The following is a 24,142-nucleotide window of genomic DNA, read 5'->3' as shown; positions in this document are numbered from 1 at the left end:
AGAATCAAGAGACTTTCTTTAGAAGAAAACAGGAAATGTTTCCCCCTTATTTTATTTTGCTAGTCAAAATAAAGCATTTCCATTTTGTGTTAATCCAAAATTAAATTTTACTTGATTATTCAGCTTGGCCACTAAAGTGAAAAATCTGATATTTGTCCAGTCCTCCTCACAGTTTGTTTTTGACTGTATTGGACCACTATCTGGTGTAAATGGGCAATACCAAAGCTAATATCTTCTGTGGGTCATAACAATGCCAAATGGCTCTAAGCAGGAGAGGTGTGTTATTTTTGAACTGTTTTACTCTGTTGTCTCAGTAACTACTGAAAATTTTTTGTGCTTTGTCTTGCAATACCATTGCTTTAATTTAAAAAAAAAATAGGACAATAATACTTACCCATGCTTTTAAACAGCCTGTGAGATAGTTATAAAGTATTATTTTTGTGAGCATGATGGTGATGGAGTTAGAGAATAGGTACAGCTTTATATATTTATTATTAATGTGAAAATGGACCATCTGTTNTTTTTTGTGCTTTGTCTTGCAATACCATTGCTTTAATTTAAAAAAAATTAGGACAATAATACTTACCCATGCTTTTAAACAGCCTGTGAGATAGTCATGTACAGATAAAGTATTATTTTTGTGAGCATGATGGTGATGGAGTTAGAGAATAGGTACAGCTTTATATATTTATTATTAATGTGAAAATGGACCATCTGTTTTCCAGTATACACAGTCAATGCAAAATTTATAGCTGAATTCAGAGAAATGCTGAACCTGGGGTAAAATGGGCAAGATTGAACATTCCAGCACTGCTTGCAAGCGGGGATGGAAGCTGCTTGTTTGCAATTAGCTGCAGCATCCAGAAGGTCACAGTCTTGGCTAGAGTTTTAATGCTCTACTCAAAAGAACTGCAACAATTGAGAAGAGACCTTTTAAAAAGAGAGTCAGAACAGAAAGAACAGAACAGGTCAAAGACATAGATAAAGCTTCTAAAAATCCATATTCAGAATGCAGCTGTCATATAGAGCCCATTTTCTACAGTCTAACAACGGTGTATGATGGTGGAAAAAATGTCATATCAAGTTTTAGCACAGTCAGAACTTTCTGATACTGTTCATTAGGGAATGCATTTAGTCATTATCTGTTCTGTTATGAATATGTCAAAACAGAGATCATTGAAACAGTCTTAAATCATATGCAGCTGCAGGATGTAGAAAATAGGAGTTCCAATGAGAACAGAAGCTTTGTTGGATATAATTCTCACCAGTAAACAGAAATCAAAGAAAACTGTGAGGACAATGTCAGCTTGATAACATTGTCAACTACAGAGCTAGATTTAGCAGACACAGGTTAGGAAATTCACAGAACAAAATACAATGCAATTATCATAGACTATTTAGTTATTTATCAGAAGGAGTTCCCAAAAAGTATTAGAATGCATCAGTGTCAAAGGGAGATGAGGAACATGCAAGGTAAACAGACAGGATTTCTTCTGAAAAGCCTTCAAAGAAGAAGAGGTAGTGAACATGGATTCAGAAAACAGTAGATAAAGGTTTGAGGGTCTGAACTGGGACTAGAAAAAGTAGGAACCATACATATGAGAGAGGAGGGAAAGATTAGGAATGATTGTAGGAAAGAAGCAAAGGTTACTCTTTGCCAGAAAGGTTAAAGGGATTAAGAAGGTTTTCATAAACTTGGGAAAGAAAAGAGCTAGGGACATAACAACAACCAACCAGGGGATGCAACTAAACAAAATTCAATTGCCTAAGAAAATAAACTTTTCATAAAATAATCCAAAAAGGGCATCAATAATAAGAAGTGGGAGAGCCTGTTAGAATTAACAAAAAGGTAAGTAGACAAATACCTAGAAAGCCCAAAACATATGCAAAGCAGCAGATCCAGGCAAGGCACTTTGTATGGCATAAAGGGATCCAATACACCCAGTTAACACATCATTAGCAATCAATAGTGAATGCTCCTGGAAAACTGGAAACGACCCAAGAGAGCAGCAATAAGTAAACACAACACTGAGCTTAGAGAGGAAGAAAAGGGAATAATCATGGGAATCACAGATCACTAAACACTTGCTGTAGCCTGTGATTAAAGCAAATTAAATAAAGACTCAGAGGCGAAAACGAGAGTGCTGACTCAGAGTCAAATGTCAGAGAGACAAAGGCAGTGAGGTGGTTCTCCTGTATGGTGAGGACTGTGCACAGAGGTCAAAAGAAGGCAAAAAGGACAAATACAGAATCTCCTGTTTCTTTCTTGAAATAAGTGAGTGGAGGAATTGTACTGGGCAGAGACAATGGGATCTGGCAGAAACTCCTTTGGGAGATTTTCCCCTGGTATTCACGGGCACATCTTTCACTAGTCTTCATGCTGCAGAGGGTAGTTTTTAATGTGTTTCTTGGTGGAGTGGCTGTTGCAAGTACCCAGACAGGGTTTCCACACCCACTGCTTGTGCCTGTAATAGCGACAAATTGATCTGAATGCGTTTTTCAAAAAGCCTTTAGCAGTGAGATTCTGAAATCTCATTGAAAGTTGATGTTTGCTCAAGGCTTAGCTCACTTATCTCCCTTCTTCTCTCCCTCACCTCTCAAAATCACAGCCTTAATCTATCAAATTGACATATGATATATAAACCTTAAGAAAACAGTTGGATGTCTATTATAGAAAAGTCTAGTTTTAAAATAAATTGTAATTGGCTCGGATTCACCCATTGCTGTGTGCAGAAAAGCCATTCTAAGGACCCAAATATAGCACAAACTTTACCTTCAGTGGAGGAAATCTCTAGGGATTAGGGTCAGCATTATCTTCACTAAAGATATAGAAGAGGTCCTGACCGATATAATCCTCATGTTAGCTGATAACATTAAATTGGAGAGAGTATTGAAATCGAGGAAGCAGAAAGGAAAAGATAAGTGAAATATGGAGAAAATATAGCAAAATGGGACATGATTCAAAAAAATACAAATGAAAGAGTTACAGGAAAATTTCAAATGAAATTTTGGAAACCTGGAATAATATTAAAAAAATTAGGCGTGATTTTGCAGTGGGATATAACGATGCAGAAAACCATATGAAAGCATCACATCTAGATAATGAGATGCTATTTCTTCTCTTACAGTTCTGTAGAAATTGTATTTGGAATATGTGCTTGCTTCTTGGCAAAAGAACTCCGAAAAGGAACAATTGAGGGAGTTGTAGAGAAAGAGGTAAAAAAGCCAGAAAAGGGCACAGAGATACTAATTTACAAGAAATAATGAAATGAAAGAACAATGCTGTGTGACTTCGGGGGGGGGTAAGCCCCAGACAATAGGAAGCAATCAACAGTCTAATAAAGTAAGTCATATTAAAGACATCATAAAAAGAGATTGATGGATAAAATTAGTAAAAGACAGTAATGAAATGGCACTTTGAAAGGAAAAATAGGGGAAAAAAAGGGCTGGTATTTAAGGCAATATACCCAGCCAAGAGATTTTTTTTTTTTTAGCAAGCGAATTGTTCCCTTTGGTAAATGAAGAAATCCAAGTTGCCTGATACATTTAAAGGTAGATTCCACAAAGCTGTACAAAATATTTTATGGGTCAGCATTTTGGCAGAGAAAGCAACCAGTTTGTACTCTGAGGTCTTATCCTCCTGTAACATCAACGATTTTATTTCTGTGGTGCCTTTCTGATGATTTATACAGGATGAATTTTTAATCATATAATGTATCCTTTACTGACATAAACAGCGTTTTTTCAGAACACATTCAATGTTTCCTGTTACTGACTGAATCACTGAAAGCCCTGCCTCTTGGGCATACCAAATCTGTTACTCCCATGCAGTTGTTGGCTTTATTTGGCAAGTTGCAACTTCTTGGGACATTCATCAAAAAGACGATGAGCATGTCCTTGTGTGCCGGCACAAAGATTACTTCTGAATAGGAGGACCATAAGTATGTAGTGTCCACACAAGATCTGGCCTTCAAAAATAGCATCCTTTGGGCTTTGCTCTTTTATGTTGGCATTCATAACCTCATGTGAACTTCCGTTTGATTTCAAGTCCTCCCTGGATTATTTCCATATTCCTCCACCTCTTTCTAAGCAGCTGCAAATAGAATCAATTATGCTCTGCTATAGAAAGGTGACATTTGTGTCTCAGGACCCTTTGAAAGTTGAGGGAGGAAATGGGGATTATTTCTTTATCACAATGTTGCTGAATATATCAAGGCTAGAATGTTCCTGACTTGTCATGACATTTTGTTATAGCACTAAAAAAGGACTTAGATTTCTGGCCTCCCTGTTAGGATCACAGGGTTTATTTATCTCAAAAAGACATTTAAACATGAAGGATAACCAATCCCCTGAGAGAAGAATTCCTGACATGGTCTTTTAATTCGTCCTAGTTATTATGCTTCCTTACCTTATTTAAAAGTTTTGGTGGGTTTTTTTTGTTAAATATACATACATTTTTTTTTCCTGAGGCAGGGATATCAAATATTTGAGTCTCCTTCCTCTAAAGTTCAGGATGTTTTCTTTCTGAAGACGAAGTTCAAGATGCCAAGAAGTACTCTGGGAAAGAGGATTGCTCCTTAAAGAAAAGCTTCAAGGCTAGAGGATTTTTGGTTCCTGTGAGTGGAATTTATCTCACCTAAGTGTGCAACCTAAGTGCTTCCTTTATGGTCAGTGGAGGGAAATGGGCATTTTTACAACATCTGACCTAATGCAATTGTTGGGTTCAGTTGGAGATGAGACACACATTGAGTATACAGGGGCCTCAGATGACAAGTTCAGATGCAGATGTCTACATTTAGTTCAGTAAATTCCACCCTGTATGACAAAATGAATCAGCAGGCCTGGAGAAGGTGAGCCCCAGTTGAGGGATGAGTCTGTTTCCTGTAGTTCTGTCAAGATTTCTCCATAGGATTGCTCTTGCTGTGCACAAACTTGCCAGCAGTTTTACAGCAGAACTGGGAGAGGTGTGATGTACGTACTGTGTCATCCTTTCCCTCTCATTAACTCTTGTCCCACACAACCACACCTGGTTCTAATCTCAAGGAGCTATGGAGTTCTCCAGACTCTGAGGAGATCCCAAACCTCCACTTCTTGATTTCAAAGAGAGGAATCCATCACTCCCTAATAATAAAGGCAATGTTATGTCAATAAAATGATAAATCTGAAGGGGAAGAAACCCCAGGAAGTCAGCAATGAGGATACAGAGAATTACACAGCCTGAAGTCACTCAGTGTACAGTACAAATACATGTATTCTTGGTATTTATAGGGACAACATAATCCTAAAAATTGAAAAAAAATGTCCATGTGTACGTATTAAGAAACAATGAGTGAGCTGCACTTTGTCCAGATCAACTGACTAATACCAAGGCTTGCTATTTAGTTACACATCAGCTACTCAAATTGTCGCACCTTTCTTGGGTCTATGTGTTAACAGGAAAAGAATTGTTAATCTGTGACAGAGAGCAGATGCCCTCCAGTGAACTCAAGGTACAGATCTGCCAATTCAGCAGATGCCATTCTCGGAGCTGATTTTCAGTGGGAAAACACACACATATTTGCTCCTAAAACAAGACAGTAACATTATAGATAATTTATTATTTTCCCCAAAGCCTCTTAGAATCCCATCTTAATTTATAATGCACATTTTCCAAGCTTTCCAATTATTTTTATTATAACAAAATCCTCTCTCTTCTTTACTAAAACCTGCTACACACTATTGCTTTCCTACCCCTTGACAAACACACATTTTTACAAGCCATAAACCCCACATAAACCAGTGACATGCACTATGGAGCTGGTGCAATGCATTGCATGCAGTATCAGGTAGGAAAGTTGTTTCTGTTACCTCTTTTTGCCCTACTGGAGGTGGTGGCTCAGCCTTCAACTGCTTATCCATGTGCAACTCACTTAACTCTTCACAAATCTCAGAGTTCTGACTCCGGACTCCTGGGCTTTGACCTCGCTGCCCCCTCAGCTGCAGTTGTTTTTCCTGCTGGAAATAATCCTAGATGGGTTTATTTTCTTTTTTTCTTTGATAGCATGCTTATTTCTTAGGGACAACTCTCCAACTAGAAGCGAAAATAGCCTGGACTATACTTGTCAGGGGACGGCACCTTAAGAAAAATGGCAAGAAACAAGGTAATACAAGCTTATGTTGCAATTTTTGTGCTTTAGCAAACGGATATGCCAAGGCTGTAGCAAATGGACATGCAAACAGTCCAACTTCTTTTTTTTTTTTTTTTTTTTTTTTTTTCTGAGCTGCTGTTGCTGAGGTGGGAGGAAATTCCCTTGCAATCTCTATTTTGAGTCCGGTTTTGAGACACAAACTTCCTCCAGTGACCTGAGGAACACAGAGAGGTGATTGTAGTTCGGCCAAATAACCAAGGGTTGTGATCTGAAGTTGCACAATGAGGTGGAGATACTCAGTGTAACAGCTGGAGAAAGGCAAGAGAGCAAAACCCAATGCTGTGCTACAGGTCTGCTTGAAAGAGAGTAAAAAAAACACCCCACACCCAGAGAAGACAGGATACATATTGAAGTGGAGGAAAACCCAAAGTTCACTGGAAGAGATAAAAGGTATCTGAAAGTAGATGTGGAAAAACTTCAGGTAAACACACAAATGCATTGCAGCTCCTATTCAGCAAAACACTTAAGGCTACTTTGCACCCACTGATGCCAACGGGGCTCAACCGCAGGTTGAAAGGAGAGCACATTCTGAAGTACTTCCCTGAAAGGGGATGAACTCTGGAATCAGAGCAATATTTTTTTTTTTCCATAAACGCATCTGACTAGACCTAGTGCTTGCTAGCATGAGTGGTGCCATTAAATCCAGCCCGTTCTTCCTGGGGTGATGATTATTGCTGCTGAGCTCTCAAGAAGTGCTCCCAGGACTAATGGCAGAGGAGAGTGTGTTTTAAGGGTTGGTCCCTACCTCTGGAGGCCCAGGTTTTCTGTTTGTGGGGCTTTATTGATTCACCTAAGATGGGGATTTCACTGAAAACTCCATAGCTCATCACAACACCACCACTGTTCATGCCATTACTAACGCGGCTACTAAAATATTAATAAAACTCCAGCCAGATTCAAAGGGTTGTGCTGAATTGCTTACAGAGGGACTTCCATGCTGAGAAAAAAAATTACAAGCATGACCGGATTTCAACAGTAATTATTTAAACCTATTTATCTTTCGCCTGTCCATCTTTTCTTTCCCTTGACTTGACTGACACTCGATTTTATTCATGTATTAAGCGAATTTCCCTTCCCCAGGGAGCCGCAGCCTACCTGCCTCAGTTCTAAAGCCACATCACCACAGGAAGTCCCTCAAGAGGTACCCGAAGCAGAAAAAAACACTTTATTCCAAATATAACTATCTGAAAGACCAAATGACACAAAGGAAGCAGTTGGTTAAGCAAATTGCTCTCTGTATAAATACTTTTGGACTGTCAGGTTTGTGCCAGTCTTTTCAAATGTCGTCGCGTGTTTCTAGCAAATTAATTTAAAATCAAATTACTTGTTTCCTGCTTCAGAGGGCATGTGGTCTAAAATGTATTCTAACTTTAATAAATCAAATTATGCATGTCCAAGACTATACCCTCTGCATAAGAATGTACTACATACAATTTCTAGTCACAGGTTAGCACTGCTCTTGACAGGCCAAAGATTTCTCCATAACCTGAGTTACAGGTATGTCCAGGACAAAAAGTAACACTCTTTCAGCCTCTTTAACAGTCTTTATTTTTGAAAATAGTGTAATATTCAGGGGAGAAGCCAAAGTGGAAGGCACAGTCTGCACAAGTAAGGCATTCAGCCATAAAAAGTCCTTTTTTTTTTAAATGCAATGTGCATACAACTTAGTACCAAGTAATCTTAATGGCATGATATTGGTTATAGCACTGGAACAACAGAAACAATTGTTTCATGTTAAAAGTGCAATGCAATCCGAGGTGACGTCTCAAGTTCATTTATGCAGAAAGGTTGTGTACTCAGATTCATTAGAAACTATGCACTGTAAGAGCACAGACTGTGTAACTCAGTTGATCTGACGAATATTCAAGCTCTGAGACAAATTATTGTACTAATCTAGAGTCAAATGCCAAAATTACAGCAAATCTCTATTTATTAATCCCTCTGTGTGGTACCAAGATTTAGCAATCCTTTTGTAGAGACTAAACTCTAGGAAACATGGACCCAGCTTCTTCCTAGGAATCACACTTCTACCAAGCACCCAATGAGTTAATGTTAATTAAAACTGATGAAATGTATCGATGTGCTTGGATAATGATTTGGTTCATCAGCATGTGTTTTCAAACTTGGCCTCTAAACTTATACGGTGCAAGACAATGCTTAAGAGAAATAGATTCTTCAAAAGAATTTGGTTGCGTAGACTGATCCCAGAAGAAGCGTTTGGGAATCAGCTGAGCTTTTGCAAGCAACTGATGACAGCCCTGGTAAACCACTCTCATGGGATGCAACAGTCTCATTTACAGCACACAGCACCTGAAAATCAGCAGAGACCTGTCTGGGGAAAGGTGCCTTTGGTTTATGTTGTTTAACTTCGGGCTGTTTGCTTTTGTTCTGATTCCAGATGATTTGTTCTTCTGGCAGCAACGGCAGCAGGTCTATCTCCTGTAAAGCTCCCCACCGTGGGTGGTTTACATAATTTGTTTTTAATTTTTGTATCGAGTGCCATGTTGCCAAGGCAATACACATTATGTTAATATTTATCGATTCAGTTGTTTTCTTCATTTATAAAGTAAAATTACTCAGCAATACAAAAATTTTTTGCATTCAAAAGGGAAAGCTGGGACTGACCTCATCTCCTTTAGAACATAAACCAAAAGTTTGCTCACCTCTGCTCTGATCTGGACCCTAAAAGGAGGTGATCTGCCAACACCACACCAGTAATTAGTACATGGAGGAGGATGGACACAGTGTTGTCCCCTTGTGTGCTGCAAGCCAGTTGTAGCACCAGCAAAACAGCAACAGCTCTGAAAACAGAGCATAATCTGGGTGACATCTCAAGTGTGCTGCTGCACAGACCCACATACTTGTTTGCTGACACAAATAAATGCAAAGGCTCCACACTTCTGTCTCTGAAAAGCACAGATCAGCTAATTGTTTCAGGCTCAAATGGGGATTAGTGCAAATGCCGATCCTTTGGAAAGAGGACTTGCTGTTGGCAAAACAAAACAAATACCTGTCATCAGCATGGATTCACTTTATTCCTTGCCCATGGAAATATCATTTTTTCCGTTCTGTGCAAACAAATTTAGAAAGAGGATCCCAGGACTTGCATTTCGGATGGTGATTGGTTCAAGTGGGTTCTCCTGATGCTTCTCTCACTTCCTAGATCATGGCCCTAACTTGCAACATTTGTTCCCTGATTCCCTGGCCATGAGTGTTGTGGGAAAGATGACGTGCAAATCCTTTGATAGCAGAAAGCTTCTTGTCCCAAGCAGGTGGGGAGGAAAGAAGTGGGAATTGGCTCTGCAGGCCCCTCTCCCTTGCCACTGCCACTGCAGAGTCAGCAAGAAAAATTATGTGGCAGGAGGAAGTTAATTAAAATTGTTTTATGAAAAGTATAAGGGTTTTCCCTTTCTCTGGTGAGACAGTGCAAATGCAAACTGCCCTTTACTCAGTCCACAATGCAATGGGAAGCTCTGACACCATGTTTGTTCTCTACTCCCCAGCAGACTTATGAGTCCATCTGCCTCTTTGAAGACCACTTTTGAGACACTAATGGGAATTCAGGGATGTCTGGGTTCTGCAGTCACTTTCCAGGAATGAGCTGGTCAAGACATTTCCAGGTGCAGACTCAGGAGTGGAAGCTTGCAGTTCCCCCCTCCCTCCTCCCCACCCTACTTGTCCATTCTGGTGAGACCCTCCTGTACCACGGGATGTTGCCCATCAGAGGAAGCAGCAGCAGCAGCAACAGCCCAGGATGCTGACAACAGAAATATCTTTGCTTTAGCCACTCATGAATGAGTAACACTACGAAACTGAGTCTCCTCAAGAAATGCATATTTTAGCCTGCAAAGCTTCCTATAGCTAAATTTCAGACACCTCATGTATAGTAAACCCAGTTCAGCAGTGTGACACATATAGTTATAAGAGGACTGTTTACTCTGTAAAGTAGTTGTTGATGTTTGTGTTCCTCCTTGCAGACAGCTACGGATTTCATAAAATTGCCATGCCTGGTAGCAATTGGCACCCTTTCTCAGCAACAGTTTGTGTCTAGTAACTGGCACCTTTCCACTGCAAAGAAGCCAAGAAGTAAATGATGGTGAAAACTGAGCTGTTTATATCCTACCTCTACATAAGTGGAGAAGCAAGCAGATTGCAGTGCTGCTGAAACACAGCGAGCTTGCATTACTGCCTTGGTGGCACTTTTNAGTAGACAGGAGACTACAGTTTGCAGAGCTGTCAGGATGACAACTCTCAGATAATGCTGAATTCAGTGTTTCTGAAAAGCCTTGAAAAATCTGAGGTAAAACAGATTCTGAGGGGCAGAAATAAAAACCACAAACCAGAGAAACGAATCGTGGGCCCTTATTACCAGAACAGATCATTTATGATCTTGGTTCTCCTTTTCCACAAATAAATGTAAATCCTTGTAGCACCAATAAAATCAGTGGATTTATCTTTCTGCATGAAGAGAAATCACCAAATAGATCAGGAAAATTCCCTTGCTTCCCTAATATGAGAAGGGGAAGATTAGTATCACTTATTCCGCTAGGAATAAAGGAGGGCTGGAGTGCAGCTGTCAATTTTAAGTGTGCATATTTAAGAATCTCTCTAACCTGCTTTGAAGAATTGCTTCTGTAAAGCAGAGTTGCCACTACTCAGTTTAATGAGAAATCAGAGAAAAACCTGGAGCAATACCACCCCACAGCACTAGGATTATAGCTGAGACACAGAAAGGACTTGTGTTACACTATGTTCCTTTACAAGGGCATTTTATTAGTAGACTACAATGTTTGCAATACTGATGTAAAGTATGTCAAGTCCCACCTTAAGGTTGCCACATGCACATAATTTAAGACCTGCAAATTCCTCAGAGGGGGGACGAATACAGAAAAGTCTAAACTTGTTTGTTTGAGACTGGTGATGCCCACTCTCCATCCTTTGCCACCTGGTCCATCCTTCCACTTCAGCAGAAACAACCAGACATCAGGCTAGCTTAGTAGGCTGATTTTTGATCAGTTTTGTGGCCCTTATCTGCTGCTCCCTGTCGTTTCATCTATGCAGAAGCCAGAATCAATACAGTGCAAAGAGAGTAGTAAAACATCAGAATTAGAAGGTACTGCTCATATTTGTCATGTGAATCCATACGTGCTATTTTTTTCTTCACTTTCTTGATGACCCAGCCTTTATAGGAACCATGGTTATAAAAACCCAAATCACTAAAACATGGGAAAAACAGGTTAAACACTGTAATCAACACAATAGCCTCTGAGTTTGGAAAGAGCAGAGGTCTGTTGCCCAGCTCCTGGGGAGATGAAAGGATACCCCCAACCTGGTTGTCTACAGGTCTCAGGTGAGTTTCCATCTGCATTGTCACCTGTTAGAGTTAAGGCCATGGAAATCTGAAATTATACCTGTGTAGTTAAACACAGATCTTGTCTCACTGTTTGACCTAAGAAACACATTCTTTTCCCCCTGAAAGTCACAGGGTATTTGGAAGAAAGATCCAGTACTTGTTTTAGAAAAATTATGCACCTGTGAGTACTTAGCTGGATAAAAATACCAGAATCTGGCCATTACAATTCAGAACGTCTAAGGCTAGGGCTTGCCAGAAACCACAGCTGCTCAGCAGAGACTGTTAACAGCAAAAACTCCCCTGGACCCAGCCCGACCTGGTATTTTCTTCCACTTTAAATAAAGGTAAATTAAAACTTTGCCAGACAAATGTCATCACAGCCACTAACTGCTGGTCTCTGCATGAATGTGGGATGCTTAGCAAAACGTCATCCCTCAAAGACAGAAACAGCAGTTCAGCAGTGCTCCTTCTTGGATTAATCCAGAATACTTAAAGCCTTTGAGCTCTGGTTGTAGAGAAGGAAGGCACATTATTTCTAATGGCTTCTGCCTTCCTGGCCTAAGATCTTTTACCACACTGAGCAACATGCTGCCCATAATAAAATATAGATTCATTATTCCAAGGGTTGACTCTTAAAACTTGTCTAAAAAGGGGTACTTGGCAAAAAGATGGACTGCCAAAGTTAATTTATCCTGTTATCAATTCAATAGGCTTAAATAGGCAGTGAAAGTGTTTCATAAGTGTTCATTGTTCAGAGTTCAACCTAATACCTTCTGCTAAATTGCATTTTGAAGTTTAATCACAATCTACTTTATGTTTCTTTTGGTAATTGGGATCTCTCCACAGTATAATATGAAGAACTCAAGCTAATGGGCTCCTCTGATGGAAGCCTGAATTTTGGAAGTTTGCCTCAAAGCGCAGTGAGTGAGAGTGCCTGAAATAACCCAGAACCTTTCACCCAAATAAGATGTTAATATTTTGATCATTAGGCAAGTCTCATATTATTACAGGCAAAAGCAACAAAATAATCATTAATTTAAATGTTGTTATTTTGGACTATAATTAACGGGAGCAATCTCACCCCTCCAGCACACGCACGCGCGCACTGCCTCACTTGGCACGGGAGCCGTTGGGGAACCGGCTGCTGTTCATTTTGCCCAAAATGCTAAATGTCGGCATTTTCTTTATACCAAAGGGAGAAACAGTGAGAAATGCTCACTTCTGGGCAGCATTTTGCTCCGGGGAGGGATATGGATACTGGGAAATGGCATCCAGTAAGCTGTGGCCGACGCGTAGTCCACGGTCTGGGCACTTGTCCAAACGCATGCTGTCAACTCCGCTACGCCTGATATCGGCTCCTTCAATGCCAGCCTGGGTTTGTTTTGTTTTTGTTGTTTTTTTTTTTTTCCTCCCTCCTCTTTCTCTCCTCCATCAACTCCCTGTGTTTCCTACACCTTAGGCATTATGCTGTGGACAAATATATTTCCCTGCCACCGCGTACTGAATAAGCACCCTAAAACCTTTGTTCATGGTGTGACTGCTCTAATCACGTCAGCAGGGTCTGACACAGGAGTCTTCTGCCCCACTGTGCTGCTACAAAATAAACACAAACGTCTTTCTACAGGAAGAAGCACAGATGAGGACTTAGGTGCTTTAAATGTGCTGCTGGGATTTACAGTCCTGTCTCTTTTTCTAATGCCCTTGTTGATATTCTTCTGAAGACAATAAATCCAGAAACGTTCTCTTCTATTGCTAAAAATAATTAGCTAATAATTGAGTTCTACACAGTTTTTAAGAAGCACAAAGCAAAACATACTGCTTAAAAAGTGAGGAACCCAGGCAAACTATGTAGGTAATAACAGTGAAAACCCCCTTCTATCTTATTTAATGATCTGAAAAATATTGGCCCAAGTAAAGCTGACAGGAAGAATGCTGTAAGATTTATTGTGTGCAGCAGGCATGTACACACGTGGGCTCACTCTCCTGCCAATGAGAACTGGGGAGTCATCAACAGAATTCAAAGGTATTTTATCCAGTTACACTCAAAGAGAATGTGTCCCACAGACTGGAACTGAAAACAGAAGGAATATAAATACAGATTGAAAAGGCATTAGGGTTCCTGACAGTAAAGTATATTTCCTGCACTAAAAGGCTGAAATTATTGCAGCTTATCAAATAAACACATGGCTTCATGATATCTCTGATTTATAGATGTTAGAATTATTAGGAGCATAAGATATTGTCAAAAACAATTTTATATCAAAATCTTTGTGCACTGGCATTTTTATAGCAATTTTCAATAATTTTGGATACACTTACATCAACCTAGAATAATTCTATTGAATTTTACAGAATCCCTTCAGGTTTAGGAGCAGGTCTGTAATGCACAGGAATTGTACAGTAAAATTGCCACTGCATACAAAGGAAACAGATGTGGGTCCACATGCAGATGGTGAACTCTCTGTTACCTGAGAAATTTCATTCTTTTTTATTTTTCTCTGTCTTACAAATGATGTATCATAGCTAAAATAAACTCACAGGCTCTGTGCAGAAATTAGTGGATGAAGTCTTTGACTCAGTGCTATGAGAAAGCAGAACCATCATACCCTTATGGCCACCCCTGACCTCAAAATTATGAATCTCTTACCGGTAGAAACATGCAAAAAAGCCATCAGAAACAGTTTTACCTTGTCAAATGAAATGAAATGAGTTAGTAATTCTGATATATATAAGGGAAGAAGAGAATAAAAGCTTGGGGGTTTGATCCAGTTCAGGGCAATATAGAAACTGTACCAATGGAATAGAAATGGAGGTGGCAGCCAGCTTTATCTTTGATGTGTACAGAGGCGGTTACTCATCTAAAGCTAGAAACCTGTTTTTCCTGGGAAATATGTTTGGTGAAGTCCAGACAAGGGTATACAAGATGGGAGAATTCACAACCAAGAAAAAAATGTGAGTATGACTGAGAGAGCAAAGTGTGCTCTGTAGCAAGGAATCTGTGCAAACTCTAGGTAATGTACAGCGCTGGGGTCCTCTGTGCAGACCCAGACCCAAACATCTTGAAAATGACAGCAGAGGTGCTGCTCTGTGCCAAAGGGATCTAAGAAAATCCAACTGAGAAGTGCAGCAGTGCCGTGGGAAACTGGGAGACTCTGAGAGACAATAAAAGACATTGCCCCCTCCCCTCAGGCAATGCCACATCGGGGGGAAGGTAACCCCCAGCAGGCACAGGAACAATTCCCTGCAGTTTAAGGATTTCCAGAGCCAGGGGTAAGCCTGAGGCAGGAGAATGGGGCAGCCCTCCTCAGGCTGGCACAGACTGGCTCTGGTGGGAGCTGGGACCTGGACACGGAGCAGGAAAAGACAGCGCTCCCAGGGCCTGCGTGCCTGGAGCCGAGGAAGGGGTAAGAAGCTGCAAAGCGCTCCGTCCCGGCAGCAGGCAGCCAGCACTTTCCATATGACCCAATTAGCCACTCCATCGGAACAAATCAATAATGGCATTTTCTGGAGACAAGCAGGCAAGTGCTGCTGGCTCGGCACTGCGCTGCCTGTGCAAACACAAAGGTGTTATCCCTGCGGAAAGCAGAGTCTGTGCCCGGCTCTGTCACTGCACGGGGGGCGAGGGTGAGACGTGGCCAAGAGCCACCACAGCACGGACCACCTTCTCAGTGTTGTGCTGAGTGACTACAAACAGGTGGAGTTGAGGGCAGTGGTTTGAGTAAGGCAATATGTGTAGTAACTAAATTTAGGGAAGGCGAGAAAAATGTAACAACCCTGTTCGACTGACGGAAAGAGCAAGGAAAGGGGGAAAGGGTAGAACCATTTCCTTAGGTTATGCTACTAACTTTTCCTGCCTGTAGGAACTCACGGATGCAGAAAAGGATGCAGATGGCGTGCAAAAAGACCTGGACATTAGTGAGGGCTGGGGTAATAGGAACAAGGAAGAGTTAACAGTTTAAGTGCAGGATGTTGTACTTCAGGGTCTGATTTAGGACACCCAGCACTACTCATCTAGAACCTCCTTTCAGTCCATTAATCCCAGGAGTTCTCTGAAGCACAAAGTAATGTCACTGTGAAAAAGGCACACGCTGTTCTGGGCTACAGCTGTGGGCCACTTGAAGGGGAAGCAATAACTAAAGTAGAAATTTCGAAGATAGGAGCTTTGGACTTAGATATCTAATGCAAATGGTACAAGTCTCTCTGATGTCTGAAACCTGCAATGTAGCTAAATTACAAGTAAGTTCTGGTTGAATCCACTGCTTTAGTTGGACTGGACTGTGTACACTTAACTGACCCATCAGGTGACTGGCCCAATGATCTGTTCTTACTCCTTTGGGAGACTGAAAGGTGATTTCACATATGAAAAGATAGCCATAAAGCAATTACAAGACACTCTATGGAGGTTCAAGACTATGATTTCCACCTTTTAATCATCTAGGAAGCCAAAATGAGAACCCAAAAGAACCTTGAGAAGATGCAGCCAGCACATTACTGTGGTTGCTGCTGAGCTTTTTGGAACAGTTTTCTTGGTAGGACAGCGCCTATTTAAATTATACATCTCAAAGGCAAGGATAATAATGAAAGACAGTTATTCTTGTTCTCATTATGAAGTTAAAATCATTAAATCCTCAAGAAATCTTGTCGTCTGAAAGGGAGAGACTTCCCAGCACCATGAAGAGGGCAAGGAGAGAGGGTTAAATAAAGACACAAACTAAAATTATGCAGTGACCAGCAGCAACACACATATCACACAATAGTGACAAATTAATTTAGCTCAAGGTGATTCTTTCTCAGCCTCACTTCTTGCTTCTTGCACCTGTGCTGACTTTCATTGTTCAGCTTTTCTTCTGGATCCTTTCCCCGTATGTGTGGGCTACAGGCATGGTTCCCCTGGCTCTCAAAGCTGGCAGAGCATCTCACTTGCATCTCAGTAATCAAAGGAGATTTAGAAGCTATCAGGTGGGCTCTCTCCCTCAGAACCCTCTCAATGACAGTGCCACAAATTGGTAGCTTTCAGGAAGACGGCTGCTGCCAGTGTGAGCTTTGATAATAGAAATGGCAGCTGAAATTTAAACTTAGACATTTCTATTACTCAGAGGAAAATGTGCAGTCACAGAAGGTTTTCTCATCATCTGAAATTTCAAACCGGTGCGTGGAATGCTCTGGGACCCATTTGTCACAGCCACAATGGCTTACTTTAGACTAGTTTTGTGACTTTCTGGGAAGAGCCCAGCATTGGTACAGGAGTTGTAAGCTGAGCAGATCATCACCCTAAAACACTCCATCGAGATCAATAACTTTGTGGTTCTGCCTGAGACCAACCTCCCATTAGCCTCTCTGTCATGACAGACAAGTCAGACTGATGGGGGCACATGATGAACTAAATGTGGTCTGGAATCTTCAACTAACAGGGGATGTGTAAAGGACGTGTAAGACTTTTGTAGGTTTACTAGCTGTGCACTTGAGAGGCATACAACCACATGTTCCCTTTTTATGCATCTCCTGTCACCTCCTCTTCCATGCTGTTGAACCAAAACCTACATGCAGGAGGAGGGAAGAGAGGTTCTGGCAATGTCACCAGAGGGCTGCTCAATTCCAGGTCAGCCAGCAACTTTAAAGGGAAGTGGGGTACATTGTCTTCTCTTGAGAAGTAGATATACATACACATTCTCTTTGTACATCCTAAAATATTTAAATATGTAAAAATATGGATTATGATTAGGGGAAAGTTAGAATAGATTTGAATGTTTAGCATACCCTTGGTAGTTCTTGTTTGGTTTCTGTGTGATGCCCTCCCCACTAAATGACACTTCACTGTAATTGTGCCCTCTCAGTGCAATCATGTAAATTTTGCTCTTGTTCATGTTTTCGTCCTTTGCAAGCTCTGATTTGGTTATCATGACCATCCTGGACAGGAGGAAGAAAGGACATCCATGGAGTTGGGGTTTGCAGGATTAAAGCTTCTGGGATTGAGTGGGGAAGTTTTTTCCCCAGAGTCCCACAGGAATGTCCTTGATAGAAAAGTCAATACACTGTAATGCCCACAACTCTATATCCAGGGAATTGGGATTTCATACCAACCTCCAGATGCAATAATATCTTCTGCAGGAACCTCCATGTTGATCAAGGGAATTTTTCTGTGAGTCCAGAGATCATTTATCTTTGGAATGGGCTTTATTAAAAATGACAGATTTTTGAATTTGTCGGTATCTGCTTTCTCACGGCTCTGCTCCGTTTGGAGACATTTACAGCTGTGCAATTTATTAGGGTTTTAGAGGAAAGCAAATGCAAAGCTCATCACACAATTATCATTTTTGCTGTTAAGCTTCTTCCTATTTTTGTTTATTTATTATGCCAATGTATTTCGAGCCTTTTAGTCGGAACGCCCTTGTGCGCACACGTTTTCCCCTCCAGGAATTTGTTAAAATTGTTTGCTGGATATGTGAACTTGCCTCTTGTTTGGACCTTTTTAGCACTAGACCCCTCAGACCTGCAGATAAAGGTTGCAAACCATTGATCAGGGCTATGCACAAGGGAACAGCAGTGACTTAAGCAGCTGTTTGTCCAAGCCTGGAAAACACTAGTGACAAAGCTAATTAATTCATTTCGCAGTTCCATGCCTTCTGTTTAATGCATATGCTAGCAGTGAACCACATTGCTTCACTGCAATCCAAATATCTTGTGGTAATGTGGCAATGCTCCTCTAACGTTTATCAAAAATTTCATTAAAAGGTACAGTGGGAAAACAGTATTTTGGTTTGCTTCTCCTGCTGGGGTTTTTTTCCCCCTATTTTGTTTCACTCTGAATCCTCAATGTTTATATTACATATGATGATGTTTCAATATTATTGAAACTATTAGAAGTTTTCTTAATATTTTCAAGTCAACTTTTATTCATAATGTTCTGTTTCAATAAAATGCTTATTTTTCTACAGGAGCTCTCTCCCTCATGACTATAACAGATCTCACTAAAGCTCTAATTCCAAATTTACTTGCTGTACAGCATAAAATGACAGCTACCTGCTCCATCTACTAATACACACACCAGCACCTACAGGGACACACCATGCACCTAAACAGAAGTCTGCATTTCTATAGTTTTAAAGTACAGTAAGACATATAGATCCCTAACCTTCCATGCCCTATGCTGCAATTTAATCTTGTAACTGTAAATCTTACTATTTATCTTGAGAAAGAAGGAACACAGTGATGCAACATACACATTTGTGCATGTACAGGCACAGGCTACCAGACATCATGGACACTCAAGTGCAAAATTTCCAGTGTCTTTATCTCAACTCATGAATTTTACTTCCTTTTTCCAGTTCTCTCCCCCATCTACTGTATTCATAATTCTCTTTCCAAATGTTCTCTGCTTCTAGGTTTAAGTAATACAACCTGGGAATAGAGAAGGACTTCAAAGAAAAAACAGATATTATCCACACCACCCACATTGATCCCCAGGTCACTTCAATAAAAATATTTCTTAAAAAGAAAAAAAAAAGAGATAAAAATGTCCCTAAAAGTGTTTACCAAAAATTTAAGTCTTCTCTTTTTGTTACCTAGGTGTCCATTTGGACAGTGGAGGTTGATGATAAAGTTTTCTGACCTCTTGCTCTTCCTCTCCCCAGTGAGAGGATCAATGTGAAAGACTTGTTGGTGAGCAGATTCACTGACACTGAAGAGGTTTCCACAACGGAACAGCAGAAATTAAATTTTGGCAGCTGATTTGTGCCCAACTCTTGACACAGAGTCCTTCCTTAGAGATTTTTTTAGGCCTTCTCTAAGAACTATTTTGCTTCAAAACTTTCTTCCCCTCAACCAAGAGATCGAGGATCCCTCCTGACAGCTGGATCTGAAACAGGAGCTTTGATCCAGTGCCTGCTGAACTCTGTTGGTCTCGGGCAACGTCAGAAGATGCTGGATCAAGGCTGGAGGGTCTGGAAAACATTAACTAGATATGGTGTGTGGAACCAAGAGATAAAGTTGGTAGAAAGGGGAGAGGGGGAGAAGCAGAGAAAGAAAAGCATTCCCCTGAAGATTTTTTTTCTTCGTTTTACACAACACTTCAAACCACATAGAATTTTTCCGCCTTTACGACTGAGTGCTCTGGAAAAAATGAAAATCTGCCATGTCACACGAAAGAGCAGGCAAATAAGTGCTTTTCCTGTCTGAATACAAATGATAACATATCTTCTCTCTTTCTCTGGTGCCTTGTCATATCAGCCTCTGTCTCATTGTATTTTTAAGAGAACTACCTGGCCCTCTATTCTAGTTGCACAAAACAAACTAAGACATTGCCCATTTTTGCACACTGAGAAAAAACCCCTGTTAACCTAAGATTTGTTCTGCAGCATTCCCATGATTCAGCTGAAAGGGAAAAAAACATTCTCCTGTGTGAGAAAGGGTTTAATTGCTCTGGTTAGAAGAATTAATTTAGACAAGCAAAAAAAAAAAAAATAAGAAAGAGAATGACTCTATTTGGAAACTGAATTTTGCTCTAGGATATGCATCTGTAACTTCTTCTGAAGTTAACAACATATCAAAGGCAGGATTAGGCCATAGGACATTTGCATCACTAGCCAGGGATCCAGACCAAGGGTGGGAACAAAGGCCATCTTAATAAACTGCAAATAGCAAACATTTTTGTTGCCTACCTGCTCCATTTCCGTAAAGGTGCTTTGCTCCTCATCTTCCTCCTCGATATCCGACTCTCCCACAGCAATAGGAACACAAATGGACAGGTCAGGATTGGTCATAAAATCATCATTTTCTGTAATTCCTAGGTGTTTCTCTCCATTTTTATTCATCCCATCCTCAGCGTGATTCTCCTTGTGATTCTCCATGTCCTTGCCGAGCTCGGCGGTGGTGTGGCTGTTCACACAGTTGTTAAGGGCACCTGGGTTCTGGGCAGCGAGCTTCATCATTGCCTTCTTTTCAGCTGTTGTCTTGGGGTGCCGGAGGACGTGGCAGCAAAAATTCCACATGGCTTTTTTGGCGTACTGGAGGCCCCTGTTGATCCGAGCAAAAGCGAGCTGCAGGTTGTTCAGCTCCCCATCCTCGTCTGGTGCCGAGAGGTTGTCAGCGCTGAAGGAGCTCAGCAGCAAGGCAAGGAACAGGTTGAGCACCTGAAATTAATAAAGTCGAAAGGAAATGGATGAGCCTTCAATCTGGAGGTCTTGGAGACAGGAGGGTCTGAGTTTTGTCTCGTCTGTGACAACATAATACCACTGTGGAACTCCCTCAAATACAGGTGATTTCAGTAGGAAAAGGAGGTCTGCGGGTACTTCCAAATACACTGATTTCATGTGCAGAAATACACCATGGACACACTCAGACATTCCCTTTCCCAACCCCTAACACCCCAAAATATGGAAAATAAAATATTAAGCTCAGAAACAGAATACCAAATAAAATTTTCATTGGAAGCTCTATGCTGTAAACATTCTCAGTGGTGGTGGTACAATGAATTCCCTGTAATTGCCCATATTCCATCTTGGAGAAAATCACTAATTACAGCACTAATTGACATCTGTAAAGGTGCTGTTTGCATGTAGAAAAAGACTATAGGAAGAATGTTTTCAGGGCCTTTTTGCTTTTTATTCAGCGTGAATATTGTTATTTATGTTTCGTAGTAGATGATACATAGTGACCTGGATATGCTCAAAAAGTGGGTCTGTGAGAACATCACTGCAGCCTTTCAGTGCTTAAAGGGGGCTCTACAAGAGAGATGGGGACAAACTTTTTAATAGGATTGTTGCAATAGGACAAGGGAAATGGCCTTAAACTAAAAGAGGGTAGTCTCTTGCTAGATATAAGGAAGAAAATTCCTAAGATGAGGATGGTAAGGCACTGGTACAGGTTGCCCAGAGAGGTGGTGGATGCTCCATCCCTGGAAATATTCAAGGTCAGGTTGGACTGGGCTCTGAGCAACCTAATCTAGTTAAAAATGTCCCTATTCACCGCTGAGGGTTGGACTAGGTGACCTTTAAAGGTCCCTTCCAACCCAAACTATTCTATGATTTTATGATAATTATATACATAGGCACGGCACTTAAACCAAATAGTACAGTTGGAAACATTTCTAACATTTGTATGCATTTTCACAGACAGTCTTGTTTTAAATATCCTCTGGGCCACGAAGAAAATGTATTGTGACTGTGAATAAACACCTAAGAGGTCAAATAGCTTCAAAAACTTTTCCCTCCAGGCTAAACAAGCCATCACAACCAGACTACTGTAGCTAAATAAGAGCAGGGCTCACTCCCAAAGCAGGTTTGGTCCTGAAAATGCTGCTACTAGTCATGAAAAAACTATGTGAAGATTTTCACAGGTGTATGAGAAGATCCAAACTGAACTGGAGACTTAGATTCCTCCTGTTCTTGCAACTTAGAACTGTCTACCTTTGCTGGTAGTGCATGGCAAGATTAGACACAACTACACATCTGAGTGACATATTTGATGATTTAAATCTCTTTTTACACCCCCCACCCCACATAAATAAAATTATATCCAATAAATAAAACCATCTTTTTCTAGAAGGCTATTCCCAGTAACATCTCTAACAGGCAGTTGCTGGAGGTTACACATGCTCATGGTCTGAGAAGGAATGAATTGCAGCTTTTGTGCTGGATTCACAGAGACAAGAAGTTCACACTGGAGGTAGATGTCTGGGATGATAAGGATGGAACAAAAGTGACTCAAACCAATATCAGCTAAAATATATTTAACCCAAATAAACTGGGATCAAATTGCCTGGTATCAACTCTGATGCCTGTACAAGGGGGGTGGTTGCCAGCTCTGTGGTACAATGAAGGAGAGATCAGTGCTGCAGCACTTCTGACATTTATAGCAATAAAATTGACTTTGTGAAGATATTTTATCTATGATCCCTTAATGTTACCAGAAATATCTGTAAGTTCCCTGACTTCTCTCTTTCTGACAGTATTTTAAACGGATAAATCCCGCTAGGCCAAAATAAACAATATAAAAAGTACTTCTATTTAACTGGACCTTACCAAAACACCACAGTCTATTGCTATCCTCCCCCCACCCATTCTCTCTTATTTCAAATATTCAGAATATGTGAGATGGAACTCTGAAAACCTGGTCTTAATCACTCTGATGACACTGCATTTGAAGTGCCCTGTCAATATTGTAAGGTACCCTTTGCAATCACTGTGATTACAAACAAAAGCAGTTGGTAGCACAGCAGTTGCCCACATCCATTATGAACCACTGAGTAAACTATCACTGTGCTGAGCACTGCCCTGCTCTGAAGTGAGGTTGAAGCTAATTATTCCTTAGCTGCTCCGTCAAACTGGAGTGTCAGTGACAGCTTGTGTGGGTCTCCTAATTATTGTGGTGGTCTGGCATGAATCAATCTTTCATTTCATACCCCACTTGGACGCACTGCAAGTGATGTGAGAGGTAGTTGAAAACCAGAGTATTGGATATACAGCCAAGCAGGTGGGAGCCCATCAGGGAAGGAGTCCCTGATAGAACTCCTCTAGCCATTTTCAACCAAGTTTGATAGAAGGATGAGGTCTCAGAGACAATCACATTGCTAACAGTGTCCTCAAAATAAGCATGTGTGCAGAGAAGAGACACCAGTGCAGAAAGAGCTTGGAACAAGCCACACAGTGTGTCTCCTTCTTGGCGACAACCTATGGACATAGGAAGGAGCTGGAAGAAGGTAACAGATAAAGAAAGCTAGAATAAAAATCTTCTGGACTTCATAGGTGCAATTCAGTTACCTTAGCAGAGGTGTCTGCTGATGTTTGAAGTTATCTGGGACACCTGCACCAGACCTACAGGATGCCTGTGTTCTTCTTAAGCCCCATCTGCCACTCAGCCAGGACACAACGAGATGTTGCAGCAGGCAACCAAATCACTCATCAAGGGTGGCAGCTGCCTCCAGCCTCAGAAACTAAATCTTGAGAGTCTAACGAGACATCTAAGCCCTATTTCAGTCAGTAGAAATTCATTATGTAGACAGTGGAGACTGACCAAACACCGGTGACTGGGCCAAGGCTACATGGATTTGCCAACTGCCCCTGCCATGCCCGAGTCATCCGGAGGCAACTGACCAGCAGGACACACTGTTATGGGAGATCTGTGTCCAGCTGGAGGCCAGGATGGATACTTTAGAGTATCCCCAGTGGTCCTAGACAAAACTGAGCCAAGCCCTAGATCTCTGTAGACTAGTAGTAGCTCAGATGTCTTCTCCATACATGAATACCTCCACGTAGGCACCCAGATTTTGTTAGCTGAAGCTGAATTTCATCCTGTACTTCATTAATTTTGCTGTTCACAGAAAAGCTTGTTTGAAATGCCTTGTTTTACTTTTCTGTATTTATTTCAGACATCAAACTACAGCTAGATAAGTTTATGTAGATACACCTGCAGGTATATATAATAGGTGGTAACACCCTTACTGTTGTTATTTACCATGGACTATAAAGGCAATGTTGTTTACTTACCAGAAGCACAGCTGATGTTTTGCACAAAGAGCTATTTGCACTTCATGCTTTTAGCCAAAAATAAATCTCAAATATCATTCCCTTCTTCCTTTATGAGCAGGTAACCTCAGAGTTGCATT

General features: G+C 40.9%; 1 protein-coding gene across 8 annotated transcripts in view; it reads right to left on the bottom strand.

The window, feature by feature from the left end:
- Positions 1-24,142, bottom strand: part of LOC108503005 (sodium channel protein type 5 subunit alpha-like) — a 224,290-nt gene that overhangs the window by 51,893 nt on the left and 148,255 nt on the right. For 6 of the 8 annotated variants that reach the window (XM_017826522.1, XM_017826526.1, XM_017826523.1 and 3 more), the window contains 2 exons: positions 20,199-20,669; positions 5,848-5,994 (listed from right to left, as the gene is read on the bottom strand). In XM_017826522.1, the coding sequence (XP_017682011.1) occupies positions 5,848-5,994; positions 20,199-20,669 (618 nt within the window). The remainder of the gene's footprint in view (positions 1-5,847; positions 5,995-20,198; positions 20,670-24,142) is intronic. The other 2 variants (XM_017826524.1, XM_017826525.1) reach the window with 2 other exon arrangements.

Source organism: Lepidothrix coronata, unplaced genomic scaffold, assembly GCF_001604755.1.
Source record: "Lepidothrix coronata isolate B3197 unplaced genomic scaffold, Lepidothrix_coronata-1.0 Scaffold128, whole genome shotgun sequence".
NCBI classification, from domain to species: Eukaryota; Metazoa; Chordata; class Aves; order Passeriformes; family Pipridae; genus Lepidothrix; species Lepidothrix coronata.
Note: the sequence above shows the minus strand (reverse complement) of the source record. Positions and strands in the feature narration are given on the sequence as shown.